At 39.3% G+C, this 17,027-nt stretch overlaps 1 protein-coding gene across 1 annotated transcript; it reads left to right on the top strand.

The window, feature by feature from the left end:
* Window positions 1–1,206: 1,206 nt before the first annotated feature.
* Window positions 1,207–16,217, top strand: PRF1 (perforin 1). Its single transcript, XM_075178847.1, has 4 exons — window positions 1,207–1,258; window positions 4,771–5,335; window positions 9,377–9,743; window positions 12,883–16,217. The coding sequence occupies exons 2-4, from the start codon at window positions 4,797–4,799 to the stop codon at window positions 13,600–13,602; spliced, it is 1,626 nt and encodes a 541-aa protein (XP_075034948.1). The 5' UTR covers window positions 1,207–1,258; window positions 4,771–4,796; the 3' UTR covers window positions 13,603–16,217.
* The last annotated feature ends 810 nt before the right edge of the window (window positions 16,218–17,027 follow it).

The raw sequence follows: 17,027 nt of genomic DNA, 5'->3' as shown, positions 1-17,027 counted from the left end.
GTGATGACGATTATAGTGATGATGATGGTGATGATGATAAGGATGGTGATGACGATGATAGTGATGATGATGATGGTGATGATGATGATGATAAGGATGGTGATGACGATAATAGTGATGATGATGATGGTGATGATGATGATAAGGATTGTGATGATGATGATGGTGATGATGATGATAAGGATGGTTGTGATGATGATAAGAATGATGATGATGATGATAAGGGCGGTGATGATGATGATGATGATAAGGATGGTGATGACGATGATGATAGTGATGATAAGGATGTTGATGCTGATAATAAGGATGATAATGATGATGATAAGGATGGTAATGATGATGGTGAGGATGATGATGATGATAAGATTGGTGATGACGATGATAGTGATGATGATGGTGATTATGATGATGATGATAAGGATGGTGATGACGATGATATTGATGATGATGCTGGTGATGATGATGATGATAAGGATGGTGATGATGATGATAAGGATGGTTGTGATGATGATAAGAATGATGATGATGATAATGATAATGATGATGGTGATGATGGTGATGATGATGATGATGATGATAATGATGATGGTGAGGATGATGATGATGATAAGATTGGTGATGATGGTGATGCTAATGATGATGGTGATGATGATGATGGTGATGATGATGATAAGGATGGTTGTGATGATGATAAGAATGATGATGATGATGGTGATGATGATGATAGTGATGATGATGATGATGGTGATGGTGATGATGATAAGGATGGTTGTGATGATGATAAGGATGATGATGATAAGGATGGTGATGATGATAGTGATGATGATGATGATGATGATGATGATGATGATGATAAGGATGGTGATGATGACAATACTGCTTTTAGTGAAGCTCTCCTTTCTTCTAAAGGAAATCTATTCAGATGGATTGATCCTCCCTATACAGGTGTAAGGGGGATTTTTAACTCGAAAACTTTCCAATAGTACAGAAGCATTTTAACCACTTCACTGCTACAGGGTAACCCGACTGTTTATTGACAACAGTTCAGCTCCCAGCTATTATAATACCAGAGCATACATTGCTGCATTGTTATTTATTAATACTGTCTACATAAACATGTGGTCTCTGAGAAATGAAACATAAAAAACAGACGTGTGATTTCCCCCCACATTACGTGCAGCTAACTCCTCTCCACATCCTGTCTTACTCTACTAAGCTGAGATACTATTTCTCAGTCAATGTCCAGAGTGTGCACAAGGTAAGACAACCATATGAAATTACTGTCTAATATTCTGACTATTCAGTGATAGATGTGTTGGTAGAAGTGGTCAATTGTCTTAGATGTTGAGGATTTAATAGTTATTATGACTACTAGTATTTATTGATATAGCACCTGCCTACTCCACAGTGCTTTAAAATTGGGAACCAACTCAGTAATGAAATAATACTGCAAATATACAAAGAGTTTACAGGTTCATCTCACAAGCCTTCAATCTATAGATTGTGTCTATGTATCTGTCTTTGTATGTTTGTGTGTATTCAGTAGACAATTTCTTGTATAAATGGCATTATAGATATATTAGAAGAGGTAGTGGGTTTTCTCTACAAAATAAAAATAAAAAGTTTGTGTCTTCTGAAATCAAAAATCAATGTAAACTAAGTGAGTGGTGGAAATCAATGCTATACAGGAATACAAGAAAATAATATAATGTCCAATGTGTGTTCACATAAGGTGATAGCGATAGATAGGTATTCTTATAGCATTGGTTCAGTCACCATTAGGACCTGGTCAGAATAGCTTTTAACCAGAATTTGCTCAGATGGTGTTAAAAACTGAATGGAATGAGAGGAAACTACTCTGAATACCGTCCAGATACCTGACTGTATCTCTGCTGCCCATAATGTACAGGATCCTCATTCCAGCTACCTACATTGTGTGTGGGACCTGTGTTTTATAGGAAAGAAACTCTGTTTGTCTCTATACCCTTATAACTTCATTCCACACGTGGGGTCACACAAAACACTTTGCTGTTTGTAAACCCAGGCTGCATATATGCAAATATTATAATGCTTGTCCACTTATTTAAGCTAGAAACAGGAACAGATGTGGCTGCAGGTGTCATAATATAGTTCAAATAAATAAACAAATGCAAAATAATAAAATTAGGCGAAAGATTATTTAATTTGTGCAGCAAAAACAATCATACAATATGTCAATACAGCTATAAAAGGTCAATACAACTGTATAATAATAAATATGAAAACAACATGTAAAAAAGTAGTTCTTACATATAACGTTTCAGTATAGAGTTACTATGTCTTTGGGCATACCTCCGCTTGAAGCATGCTATGGAAGGAATAGAGGAGACAGGAATAAGAACATCTAGTGTGAATTTCCTTGTTCCTATTGCAAAACTTGGGGTAAATGTATCAAACTGAGAGTTTTCCAGTGGGTTTTGAAAAACCAATCAGATTCTAGCTATCATTTATTTAGTACATTCTACAAAATGATAACTAGAATCTGATTGGTTGCTATGGGCAAAATCTCCACTTTTCAAACCTGCCGGAAAACTCTCAGCTTGATACATTTACCCCCTTGTGTAATACTGGTCTGTATTCTGCTGATAGATGCAAATAAAGGTGTATAGTGCACAATCAGGGTCATTTAGTCACTATGCCTCCAATACATGTTTAGATATGTGCTCAGCTTGCATTGTATATTACCCAGCAGTTTGCTGAGTAATAAGGTGACTGACAGACTGACATAGCCTTCTCTGAAGGAAAAATAGTTTTCAGTGCACTCCTACCTTCTTAGTCTCCAGAGCAAGCAGACACTATTAAATAGATTATTATTCAAGAACAACATTAGACTAGATGATTTTTTAAAGTACATTTTAAAGACTGTTTAAGAGATCCAATATTTTGTTGTGGCCGAACGTAAAAGTTGGATGACTGACCAGGGGGTTAGTTTGATGGAAGTTTTTATGCACATTGTAATTTGTAATTATACTCCGTAATTCTACATGCCTTGTTGCCACATATGTGTTAGTGTGTGTGTCATGTGGATTTGTCACACGCTAGTATATGGGAAAAGTGGAGCCCTCACTAGTGGTGGTGAGATGAGAACTTTACAGTGTCCGACTACACACAAGTAGCAGTTTCAGTACTGATCACAAAGTGTTATTCATGGGTATGATTCTCCTAACCCTACCGTCACCCCTTAGACATCTGTCAATTACTGTGGCTTATAGTCATATCTTCCAAGTAATAATCCTCCATTACCTCTAGTCATTCTGTTTCAGTTTAGGTGAAATATTTGCTAATGTGTCACTCATTTTATTAATTTAGATACATTTTTAAACAAGAATAAATAGATTAAGTGCACGGAGAGAGTATTTTAAAATAATATCATATATTAATTATCCAAATTTTATATTGAAGTGTGAAGTGCATTTTAAAGTGGTCTAGCACCTGATTTAGATAATTGTAAACATACATTGATATCTTATACTACTCTGCTCTTAGCTATACTTTATGAAACAATGGTGGATAATGTATATTTTGCACCTCTTATTAGTCTTGCAATGTTGATGAAACTTTGACAGGTACGTGATCAACTATCGGCATTTATTTATTTAGAACCAACATATGGTGCAGCGCTATACAATAAGGGTTGATTCAGACGAACATTTAGGGCTAGATTTACTAAGCTGCGGGTTTGAAAAAGTGGGGATGTTGCCTATAGCAACCAATCAGATTCTAGCTGTCATTTTGTAGAAAGCACTAAATAAATGACAGCTAGAATCTGATTGGTTGCTATAGGCAACATCCCCACTTTTTCAAACCCGCAGCTTAGTAAATCTAGCCCTTAGTCAGCATTTGGTGAGAATTTTGTTTTTAAGAAACAGGTCAAAAAATTATGCAGGCATCACATTTATACCTGTAATACCTCTAATGCCCCTAACGACAACAATGGTAATACACTACATGCAACATGACATGTTCGTTCCCCATTTATCTCCATATGTCACTAATGCCACATAATATTGGTAGGTTAATTGGCTGCTAACAAATTGACCTGTCTGTCTGTGTGTGTTAGGAAATTTAGACTGCAAGCTCCAATGGGGCAGGGACTGATGTGAGTGAGTTCTCTGTACAACGCTGTGGAATTAGTGGCGCTATATAAATAAATGATGATGATGGTGATGATCGTAATGAAGAGTATTCAGCTTTAGAACACTGCAGTTTTTTTGTCAGAATATTGTTGCATTCTAAAATGCCCATGTGACACTGCCCTTAATCAGTAGCCAATTAATCTGCCAGTTAGTCTTTGTACCATAGAGGAAAACTAGAATAACTGGAGACAACACGTAAAAATATGAATGTCCCAACTCCAGGGTCACAGTCACACAGCAAGGACCTGCAGCTCATCACCGACACTGTGTGCCGTCTGCATCCGAGGAAACTGTGCTGCATCCGGATTATGGGGCTAATACATGAGGATAATCTGGAGTGGAGCAGGGGTGCAGGGGGGTTTATGAGCAACAAGAAATCCCCCCTATGGTATGTAGTTATAGGAACATCTCCTGCACCATCCCACAATTATTTTGATAGACAATGGGTTACTGAAATATAGGATTATTACCTAGATGATAAAATGTGCTCCACGAGCATAGTCCTAAAATGTAGAAGGAAAGATAAAAAAAGCTGATTTACTTGTTGTATTATCATTTTAGTGAAAGCTGTGGTTTCCTTTTTTCTTTCATACAGGAGTTTATCTAGATATCTATCTGAACATGTTCCTCCTGCTCATTCTCCTCGTTTCTGTCCCTTCTACATCCTCCCAAACCCATCCCACGCTCACCTACGCCTGTCGTACAGCTAAGAAAGCAGAGTGCAATAAGCTCCACTTTGTGCCAGGTCACCATCTTCTAGGTGAGGGACTGGATATTGTGACAATGAAGAAGACAAAGTCATACTTGTTAAATATGCAGAAGTATATGACACCCGAGGAAACGTGCACTGTCTGTAACAACCCACACATGAAGAAAGCCTTGCAGAAGCTCCCCCTCGGAGTGGTGGATTGGAAGCCCCAGTCTCATTGTGAGAGGAAGATCAGCAGTGGGATCTCTCAGACCTCCGCCTCCTTAGCGGCGGAATCTGCATCGAATGTGGAGAAGAACTGGGAGGCCGGACTGGATCTCCAGCACCCAGCGGCAGGCGCCAAGCTGGTACTGGCTGGGTCCCAATCCCAGCTGGCACAGTTTGCTCAGAGTAAGACCGGCAGTGATCGATACACCTTCCTCAAGCACCAGCTGAGCTGCTACTATTACAGGTACATTGTCTTGAGAAAACTTCTCCTCATGAGTCCAGGGAGAAGTCCGAAAGTCCCAGTATATTATTATTATTATTATTATCATTTATTTGTTAGGCGCCACAAGGTTTCCGCAGCGCCGTACACAGTACAAACAGTAGACTATACAGGGTAAAACAGTACAGAGCAATAAACAAAAATACCAATACTTCAGAAACTCCAGGCAGGCTGATGCAATAAGCATGGAGCAGAAGAACAGGTGAGGAGACAGGAGGGAAGAGGGCCCTGCTCATGGGAACTTACATCCTAAAGGAGGGTAGACAGAACAGGCACAAGGGGAGCCAGAAGAGAGAAGGGAGAGCGAGTGGAGGAGGTGAGGTGGTTAAGTAGATGGTTGGTAGGCTTTGCGGAAGAGGTGAGTTTTCAGTGCACGTTTGAAGGAGCACAAAGTAGGAGAGAGACGAATGGAACGAGGGAGGTCATACCAGGGAAGGGGGGCTGCACAAGAAAAGTCTTGGATTCTGGAGTGGGAAGAGGTGATATGAGAGGAGGAGAGGCGGCGATCATTGGCTGAGCGCAGGGAGCGGACCGGAGTGTGTATGGAGAGGAGGTTAGAGATGTAGGGGGCAGTAGAGTGGAAGAGAGCCTTGTAAGTGGTGGTGAGGAGTTTGAAAAGGATTCTATTGGGGAAGGCAAGCCAGTGTAGGGCAAGGCAGAGAGGGGAGGCAGAGGAGGAGCGGTGTGAGAGGAAGATGAGTCTTGCGGCCGCATTGAGTATAGAGCGGAGGGGGGAGAGATGGGAGTGGGGGAGGCCAGTAAGGAGGAGATTGCAATAATCCAGGCGGGAGTTGATGAGTGCGTGGATGATAGTTTTGGAACAGAAGGGACAGATGCGGGCGATGTTGCGTAGTTGGAAGTGACAGGACTGGGCAAGGGAATAAATGTGGGGGCAAAAGAGAAAGAGGAGTCGAGGGTGACACCCAGGCAGCGGAGTTGGGTGACAGAGGAGATGCTGGTGTTCTTGACGACAATAGAGAAGTCATGGTGGGATGGGAGTCTGGGTGGAGGAAAGACAATGAGTTCCGTTTTGGAGATATTGATTTTAAGAAAATGCGCGGACGTCCAGGAGGAGATGGCGGAGAGGCAGTCAGATACCCGAGAGAGGAGGGTGGAAGAAAGATCAGGAGAAGAGATTTAGAGTTGAATGTCGTCAGCATAAAGGTGATACTGAAGACCAGAGGAGATGAGAGCGCCAAGTGAAAAAGTATAGAGCGAGAAGAGTAAAGACTATATCATTAGCTTTTCTTTTCGTCATTGCCTGTTCTAGTTAGACTGTATAATTATCTGTGTGTATGGTTTCAGCAGACCCTTACCATATAGGGTTATCCTGGCTTTGGTCTGTATAACCAGATCTGTTAACAACAATGTGGAGACCTGTGTAGGTCCATGGGGTAAATGTATAAAACCTTCTAAAAAGCGAAAGTGGAGGTATTGCCCATAGCAACCAATCAGATTCTAGCTGCCAGGTATCTAGCACATTCTAGAGCATGATAGCTAGATTCTGATTGGTTGCTATAGGCAACATCTCCACTTTTCTTTTTTAGGTTTGATACATTTACCCCCAGGTGTTGTATGGCCAAATATCCCAATCTTAAGACAAGCTAGTTGCCTACATTCCATTTCAGGGCAGCCAATGATTTTCCATGCAGCTGGTTCAAATCTCATCCATCCACACTGCATGGAGCAACCACGATCCAGATGGCAATCATTTGAGAAACGAAATCTAAAACTAGCCATAAAAAAAGCTTTCAAATGGGTCCCTTGCACTGTATATGAGGGGATGTAACATGACAATGTCATAAAAGATAGAGCAATTCCTCTTGCAAATATTCATTTACACTGGAATTTAAGGGTTTACTAAAAAATAGGATTATAATTTATTTTAAAAATATTTTTTTAATAATTCATTAGCCAGTTCCCAGTAAGCTAGAAACACATGTAATTCCTGTGTTTCCTTCACAAATAAAAGAGAGAAAGCAATAAAATGTAAAATAATATACCATTCTAATGGAGACAATTCTTTTGGTATTTGAGATAATGGAAGTGTCCAGAGGCCTAAAGACTCTTTTTTGACTGCATGTACCATGCACAGGTCCGGCCTGCTGTCTGTGCAGCTGCAAAGTTCAGCCTGGTGCAAAAAAAATGCAACTACCAGGCAGATCAGTGTTTAGATGATCTATACTGGTCATGTGACTTCTGGATATTATGAATTAATGTATCTTAGGGAAGGACTAAACTTTGGGAGGAAAACCAGAATGTTCATTTACATATAAAAAACACAAATCATATTGTAATTGTGTTTCTCTATTTGTGTTTAGGCTCCCATATGCTCTGCAATTATGGTGACCAATGAAAGAGGGCATCTCCTTTTCATATAAAAGTGCCTGCACTGTACTGCCAATGGGGGGTCCCACTGCAAGGAATTGCCTGCTACTGTTACCTAAAATAGGGGGCTGGATGGCAGTATCTGGTGCTCAATTTAGCGGAAATGAGTTAATTACCTGCCATCCATTGCTATAAAGAGCATTATTTATCATCATCATCATCATCAGTTATTTATATAGCGCCACAAATTCCGCAGCATTGTACAGAGAACTCACTCACTTCAGTCCCTGCCCCATTGGGGCTTACAGTCTAAATTCCCTAACATACACAAACAGACAGAGAGACTAGACTAGAGAGAGAGACTAGGGTCAATTTTATAGCAGTCAATTAACCTACTAGAATGTTTTTGGAGTGTGGGGGGAAACCGAAGCACCCGGAGGAAACCCACGCAAATACAGGGAGAACATACCAACTCCATTTGCAGCTTAATGGCGTCTGCCTGCACTGAAAACTGCCGCCATCAACAATAAGTGACAGAGGGCACCAGGTGGGTGACCCTAATAACTGAAGTACGATGGAGGCCCATTAAGATAGTATATGTGCACACACATGGTTACCCATTAACCTCTGGTTAGCAACATTCACAATTCTGTAAGCATTGGTGGAAAATATGGCTGGATGATAAATACTATATCACATATGTGCTGTAATTGTCTGACGGTATACAATGTGTTATATTAGTTCCGACATTCTGACAGTATGGCCACATTTGTCCAATTAGGCCACGGACACTTGACTGCTTAATGAAAAATATAGAGAAATCAACTGATACCTACTAATATTCTACAGGCAAACCTCATAAATTGGTAAAACTAGACCGGGTACTCAGTTTTGTGCAATTTATCAGCTGACTACAATTCTCATCATTCTCTGCTAGGATCATGGAAACTGAGCAAACACTTCTGCAGATAGGGGTAGTGTTTTATAAGGATATTTTCTGTTATTTACTCTTTACAAAAGTAAGAACCACACAAGACACCAGCCTGATCCATTAGCCTTCCTGGATGTACTCAGTAATCAGGTTCTTTTCAATTGTGTAACCTCAAGAGAAAGGGCTAGATTTACTAAGCTGCGGGTTTGAAAAAGTGGGGATGTTGCCGATAGCAACCAATCAGATTCTAGCTGTCATTTTGTAGAATGTACTAAATAAATGAAAGCTAGATAGAGAGAAACCCGCAGCTTAGTAAATCTAGCCCAAAGAGTTTATGTGATAGAATGAATACATAGAAATTATTACAGAGAACATATTAAACAGACCTAGTTCAGACATGAAGAAGACATAACATAACCAATTTTTTATTATTATTATTATTATTATTATTATTTATATAAACATATTTAATAATTCTCTGACCCATTGGAGCATACAGTCTAGACTCCCTACCACACAAACACTCTAGGGTTGATGTTTATCACCAGCCAATTAACCTATCAGTATGTTTTAGACTGTGGGAGGAAACCCTCACAAAACATGGGAAGAACATACAAACTCCATACATATAGCGCCCTGTTGGATGCTGAGAGGCAATAATGCCAACCTATGGCACCACGCTGCACATTTGGGGAAAGCTAATACATGGCTCTTGACACTTTCTCTGCTTTTTTTCTCATTACCAGTTTACGCCTCTCGCATCGACCTCCTCTGAGCAATCCGTTTTATAAAGCCTTGAAATCCCTGCCAGCCATTTATGATGCAAAGACTCAAGCACAATATAAGCACCTGATTAGCATCTATGGAACCCATTATATCAGGCAAGCAGATGTAGGAGGCAAAGCAATAGATGTCACTGCCATCAGGACTTGTCGTGCGTCCATGGATGGCCTGTCTGTGGATGAACTGAAGGACTGTCTAAGCATGGAGGCCTCAGCTGCCGTCACTGGGAAAGCTGAAGCTAACGTCAAAACCAGCACGTGCAAAGATCTGAGCCAGAAAGTCATGCAAGGAGAAAGTTTCCACCAAACATTCAACGAGAGGAGCTGGCAGGTGAGTTACAGGGTGGATGTGAATAGAGAAGAACAGATCTGACCTAAAGGACATCTTTAGCTAGTTTTGGCATGGAACGATAATAGCTCGGTGTCTGCTTATTGTATTAGAGAAATGGGGATATAAAACACTACATTTCAGTGGTGCAAAACAACTGCAACAACTAATTAATCAGCAGTTTTGATGTATAATTAGTAGACATGGAATGAAACTTAATGGTAAAGGATTGCAAAACTGTAAAAATAAAAGAAACTTTATTAGTGTAAAATAATATTTTCTCCGCCTGGTAATCGTTTAACACTTTAAAGGAAAGAAGGCGTTAATCAGCATTTGCTACAATCATGTTATGGGTAGAATCCTGTGCTCACAGCATAACTAGATTTACAATTTTGGGGAGGCCGCTTATCCGTTGTGCAGTTAGAAAGCGATTATAGGGTTTGTAGGCAACTGATTAGTACACTCTACTATAATCTTCTTAGTGTTTCAGTTTTATGCTAATGTTTTTAAACAGACTTATTCTACATTTGAACAAAAGTTTCCCTTGTCTGTTTGGTTTTAGTGTTGAATGTATGCATTTATTGTTTAATGGTTAGATTTATGTGGTCATGAGAAGAAGAGTTAAAAAATCTCATTGAAGAAAAATGTATTTAAGTCCTTAAAAGAGACAGCTCTCTGCTCACACTCTGTAAATCACTTCCTGCTTTCACATACAGCAGCCCCCTAACAATGACACCTCACACTCTGTACATCACTTCCTGCTTTCACATACAGCAGCCCCCTAACAATGACACCTCACAAGAGTCATTGTGAAACCATATGGACACATTTTAAATGCAAACAGAAACAAAAATGCATAGAAAATTATCTCAGTCAAATTTTATGACGGATCAGTATAAGGGGCCAGTACACGTATATCTATGTCTTCAGGTACCCAAGACTGAAAAAACCAAATGCTTGAATGAAAAATGTATGTTTAGCCACAGGAGGGAGATTTAAACACCTTACCTGATAATTATTATTATTATTATTATTATTATAATTATTATTATATAATTATATTATAGAGTACACTATCAACATTGATGGGGTTATATATCTATCTCTCTCTCTCTCTCTCTCTCTCTCTCTCTATATATATATATATATATGGTGGTTCCATCCTTAACTTCCTCACCAATTCCAATATATTCTTCATCTCAAATCTATATTCTAGAGGCAATGGTATAACTGTAAGCTCCAATGGGGCAGGGACTGATGTGAGTAAGATCTCTGTACAGCGCTGCAGAATCAGTGGCGCTATATAAATAAATGGTGATGATGATGGTATAATCTTACTAATAAGCAGGAGATCTACTCTTACTGTTGGTTTCTGCTTATCATTTGCTTGAAGTTGTTACAAATCGATTCTCAAATCAGTTAGTCAATAACAGTTCTCAGGTTCAAAAAATTTGTCTTAAATTGTCGAACTACAAATAGACAAATAAATTGAAGCAAGGCAACCAGGCTCGTTTAAAGGTAGTTTGATTATACGTGGCTACTTTGTATTTACAGTCATTTTGCGCTGTTTGAATTTTAAAAAGTTTAACATACTTTAAAATGTAGCCATTTAAGATTGAATAGGCAGAAAAGGCAACAATTTATTATTTCATGTCTTTTAGCTTCTAAGTCTAAATTCATATTCAACCTTAATCTTAGCAGGTTAGTCATAATAAAAGACATTTGATGGGGCTCGGACCAAAACCAAATTTAGATATTTTAGATTGATTGAATCAAACAAAAGTTTGAGTTTTGTCGAACTAGACCTGTTTGATAGAAGTTTGAACCTGTTGGAATATTGTGAACTATTACATCTATACTTTTGTAGGGTTAGTCTATAAACAAGTGACAGCTTTGCAATTAGTGTTGGTAACCAGTGATCACCAATGAGTTTAACACCCGAGGAAGACCCAGATGGTTGCATCTAATTTTACATTTATGTTTTTCTTGTGATACCATTTACTGCTTAATAACATGAAATCTATATTCTCTTGGTTACAGATTTTAATGGAGAACAGTCATCAATAATATCTAAAATATCTAAAATCTAAAACATGCAATTAAATAGGGCAGAATAAACACGAAGGTCCTCAGTATAGTGATAGAACCCTATTTGCTCCCCTTGGAACTGGCTGGGAGACGGACTATAATTTATGGTCTTAAGTCTTGTGTTGGGGTCGCTATCCACCCCTTTAAATTTGGATTGGTGACCCCCATGCCTAGTGCTAGGAGCCTGAGCTGTATCTTTCTAGGAACAGGGCAGAACCTAACACTGGTTCAGGGGGCAGAGTACTGGTGTAGCCTAACACTGTAGGCCCTACCCATCGCCTCTGGTGCCTGTTGGGAGTGGAATTATGAATCTTGGAGTTGGCATTGACTGCAACCTTCAGATCCCTCCCCCCCTTATTCCATGCTGTGGAATTTAAGATAAACTAAAATAATAATAATAATAATAATTACATATTTAAATCTAAAACAATATACAAAGATTCATCTTTAAATAGCATCTTTATTAAACATATATAAATTTATTAAGTCTCATTCTATGCATAGTCTATTTCAGAACTGATCTTCAGTCTTAATGACACCAGCCAAATCCAGGACTAGCACTCTCAGCAAGAGTCTGGTACTAAACTGTTTTGAAGAATGATTTATTTTATTTTAAGTATATTATTAGACATCACTGATTGGTTGAGTTTCTATAGCAATAACTTTTCTCTCACCACTCCATTTGCACATCGCTGAACACTGCTGGGGCTTGTTGCTGATTGCTGCTCATTATCTATATATAGGGCTGGTATTTTTTACATAAACTACCAGTAATAAGCAGCAAATAGCAACAGTCAACAACTTGATGCAATTGGCACCTTTCTACTTTCATGGTGTTGTCCTGAGAGACAGTAGATAAGTTATTTAATACTTTCTGCCCAATTAATCAACAACTGGATATCCTAAAAAGTAAAGGTTCTAATTTATATTATGTGAATTACAGAATTAGTGTGAAATGCTTAGAATTAGTTATTACTCGATTACTTTGACCGAATGGTATTAATACATTATTATTATAATAGCATCTTCTTCTTCTCTTCATCTTGAATTTTAGGTAAGTGGTGGGAAAATTACATTTGATCAGTTATCCTTTGATGTAAAGAATGGAGAAAGTGCGACGGCTTTTGACACATGGATGGATAGCCTCAAGACAGACCCTGAAACCATATTCTACTCCTTGGAATCTATTCACAATCTTGTCAGATTCAAAGGACCGCAGCAAGAGAACCTCAGGAAGGCAGTCAGTGATTACATCATGGAAAAGGCACTAAGAAAGAATTGTTCATGTCCATCTGGCTCTGCGTTCAGTAGTGGTGCGGATTGTACTTGTATGTGTCATGGAAGTAAAGACAGGAACACTAATTGTTGCCCATCTAAAAGAGGATTGGCCAAATTAGTAGTATTTATAGAAAGGGCCAATGATCTTTGGGGCGATTACGGATCCAAGACCGATGCCTATGTGAAATTTGGTTATGGTTTGATAAATGAGCAGACCCCGACTGTATGGAACAATGATAATCCTGCGTGGCAATTAAGGTTCGTACTTGGGGTTGTAGAACTGAGCCCTGTTTCCCTCTTGAAGGTTGAGGTTTGGGATGAAGATAATAGATATGATGATGACCTGCTTGGATCATGTCAAAAACCGGTCAACAGTGGAGAAAAGGATGAGATCTGTTATCTTCAGAATGGGAGTGTGACTTTTAAAGTGAGAGTAGAATGCCTTCCTCACCTGACCGGTCCAATATGCAGAGAATACAAAGCTTCAACCGACTAGTACTCATTAGATGTTTCCTAGCTCTCAGTTACACAGGTAAACACTGATGAGGAAAAGATATAAACAAATTGTCAGGCCCCCCGCACCTAGAGATGCCCAGTCCAATGCTATCTAGCACTGGACCCATTCTGGTACCCCTGGCCGATGGGTACCAGGGTACTAGTGTAGAAAAGGAGTGCAAGCACATGACTAGTATTGCACTCCAGCACATGTATAATATCTGAAAACACAATTTTGTGATATCAAGATCCTGTTCTTGCATAGATGCCAAAAGAGTAAAAAACAAAAAAAACAAAAAAATAAGCTTGAATGAAACATTATTTGAATAAAACACTCCTGACTCTCCAAACCTTTCTTCACTTCTCTCTTGAACTGACTTGTATTTTTATTTTTACTATGTCGGGTCAAGAAAGACGCTTTCTTAAAGTTATAAAGTGGTGTAAATATAGTACTAGTAAAGTGTGTTGAGGGTTTGGGGTCTCTAACGTTTTTTATTCAAATAAAAATTATTTAAAAATTGTTGCTTTTTTAAAAACTTTGTTAATATAGTAGCCAGTGGTCTTATTACCCCTGTTTACTTTACTGGTACCCCATGAGTGACGATGATCGAGGATCCTCACACTCGAGTGGGGTTGGAATAAGCCCTGGCACATTTCAACATGAGTCCTATAGTCTCTGGTATTTCCAGTATTTACCAACCTGGGTCTGACTCTCCCTATGGCAGACAGCACACCCATTGTCTCTCTGCTATGGTGGAAACCAGCCCAGGATGTCTAGCAATAGGACTGATTGAATATTTTGGGGTGGGGACAAGCTATCGGTTTCTAACTTATTTATTTATTCTGTTTTACTGTAAACATTACCAGCCCTGTGGAATGAGGACTGGTGCTGATGTCAGAGTGGGGGACATTTTCCTTTTTCTTTTTAATTTGCTGTACCAAATACAGTAATAACAATGTGTCAAAATGGAAGACACGGAAAACAGAATTTCTGGCACTGCAAGAACCTCTAGCTATGAAGTCTGTGTAAACAAGAAAGGATGTGGTCTCAATGACTTCAGCACATATCACATATCTGTGGTCAAAAATGCTGCGGCCTGTTGAGAAAGGGACGTGTCGCCTCCTGATAAATGAGCGTGGTATTGGAGGCTGATTGGGGGGTGTTCTTTCCAAACTGGAATGTTGAGAGGTGTGCTGTGCCCAGTCTCTGATGGTCTATCTCATACACAAGCTCTCTGGCTCACGGCTCCCCCCCCCCCCCAGGCCCACACTGGAACTGCAACTGTTATATGTTCAGTGTACTGATCTGATCCCCCACATTTTGTTGAGTTGGCCCTGCTTATAATCCATTGCACCCAAGCAGCAACGCATGTGCATAGTCCCAGTATACTAGCATATATTAAAAAGTTTTTTCTTCTTACCCACTGTCCCCAACCTACTGTTCAATGTAGGCCCCATGTAGGCCTTAATTACTAAAATATATTTTATCTTATGCTCTGTAGATCCATTGGCTTTTGTTACAGGGCACATGCTACTGCTTTGTGTTTGTATTTGGCATATGTCCATAGGGCTTACAGAACAGATTGTTACCTTCCCGCTATATGCTGGCCAGTAAACTCTGATGACATTTCTAAAACAGGTCCCACTGAAAAACATTTCCGATTGATAAACATGTCCCACTGAAAAACATTTCGGATTGATAAACATGTCCCAGTGAAAAACATGTCCCACTGAAAAACATGTCCCACTGATAAACATGTCCCACTGAAAAACATGTCCCACTGATAAACATGTCCCACTGAAAAACAGTGCAAAAAGAAATAATTGGGCGAAATACTTCACATTTATTAAGAACCAGTTCAAAAACCCAATGGTTAGATATGTATCCCCAATCTAACATCTTGCGCTTGTTCAGTACCATGTTTGACCTGTAGGACAAGTGTCTCAATACGGCAACTTTTTCTATCTCAGTGCTGCTTGTGCGCACGTTGGGTCCAACTAATACACTCCACTCCTCCTTGATAACATAGAGCACCAAAGAATGAAAATTCTCCTTGCACATGTCACAACTGTTAAACAATCATTCATAAACACTTATAAACACCCCTCTACTTCCCTTACGCATCTCACTTACAGCAGCGTTCTGGTGACTCCCCAGCAGGTGAGATCTGACACAGCTATTCTATGGCTTTACCATTAGAGTCACTGTATTGCTCCTGATATGGAGAGAGACAAATAGCGCAAAAAGTTTTCAGCAAACGTCCCGGCTGTGTGAGCACCAGGACCCAACCAGATAGTACTATAGGAACAGGAGACGGCTGAGTCATTTGCACTTTGAAGATTGAAAAACCATTTCATGTTTATTGCCCGATTTACTGTTGTATTTCTTTTACCTGTTCAGACCTTACTGTTAATTGTTTAAAATGTCTTATCATTGTGTGAAAATATAATTTATTAAATATGCAGATATACAAGATATACAATAAGCAGCACATTGTAATTTTCAGGGTGCTCTGACAATAAAAGGCTTATTACAGTCCGTCAGATCCTGTGTCTTTTCATGTACATATTGGATTTTGCTAAATACACATATACTCTGCTTTATACGTTGCCAAAATAAAGATTCATTTCGTTTTACAAACAATTCTATTCTGTATATGCTTTGAGAGCTCTATAGCACGTTCTATTAAAAGAATATTTTAGACAACAGATATTTACCCATCTCTCTCTAGACTGTCCCGGGTGAAAGGACAGAATGACAGGAAGAGAGAGAGAAGTATTCGGGGCAGGTGTAAATGTAAGGGGTGGAGTTACTAAATTGTTTTGTTCATTAAATTTGAATTTAATACAGTATGAAACCATTCCACAAAGCTGAGGATTGTGTCGCTGCACCTTGTTCTTACATGAAATTCAATTTGTGTAAAATGTAATCCCAGTTTTGCTCATATCTTGTGCTATGTAGGTTTATTATTTTGTTTGTTAAATAAGAAAAAGTGATTTTCAATGTGTTTTTTGTTAACTTAAAATTAAGCTACTGTGGCCATATAAAACCATAGCGTGTGTGCTGTTCTTGTGGGTTTAAATATAAGGCGGTAACCTCCATAGGTGCAGGAGATACATCATCATCATCATCAACTATTTCTATAGTGCCACTGATTCCGCAGCGCTGTACAGAGAACCCACATCAGTCCCTGCCCCATTGGAGCTTGCAGTCTAAATTCCCAAACATACATACACACACCACATTGTGTCAATTTGATAGCAGCCAATTAACCTACTAGTATGTTTTTGGAGTGTGGGAGGAAACCGGAGCACCCGGAGGAAACCCACGCAAACACGGGGAGAGCATACAAACTCCACACAGATAAGGCCATGGTCAGGAATCGAACTCATAACCCCAGTGCTGTGGAACAGAAGTGCTAAGCA

Source organism: Mixophyes fleayi, chromosome 7, assembly GCF_038048845.1.
Source record: "Mixophyes fleayi isolate aMixFle1 chromosome 7, aMixFle1.hap1, whole genome shotgun sequence".
Classification (NCBI taxonomy): Eukaryota; Metazoa; Chordata; class Amphibia; order Anura; family Limnodynastidae; genus Mixophyes; species Mixophyes fleayi.
Note: the sequence above shows the minus strand (reverse complement) of the source record. Positions and strands in the feature narration are given on the sequence as shown.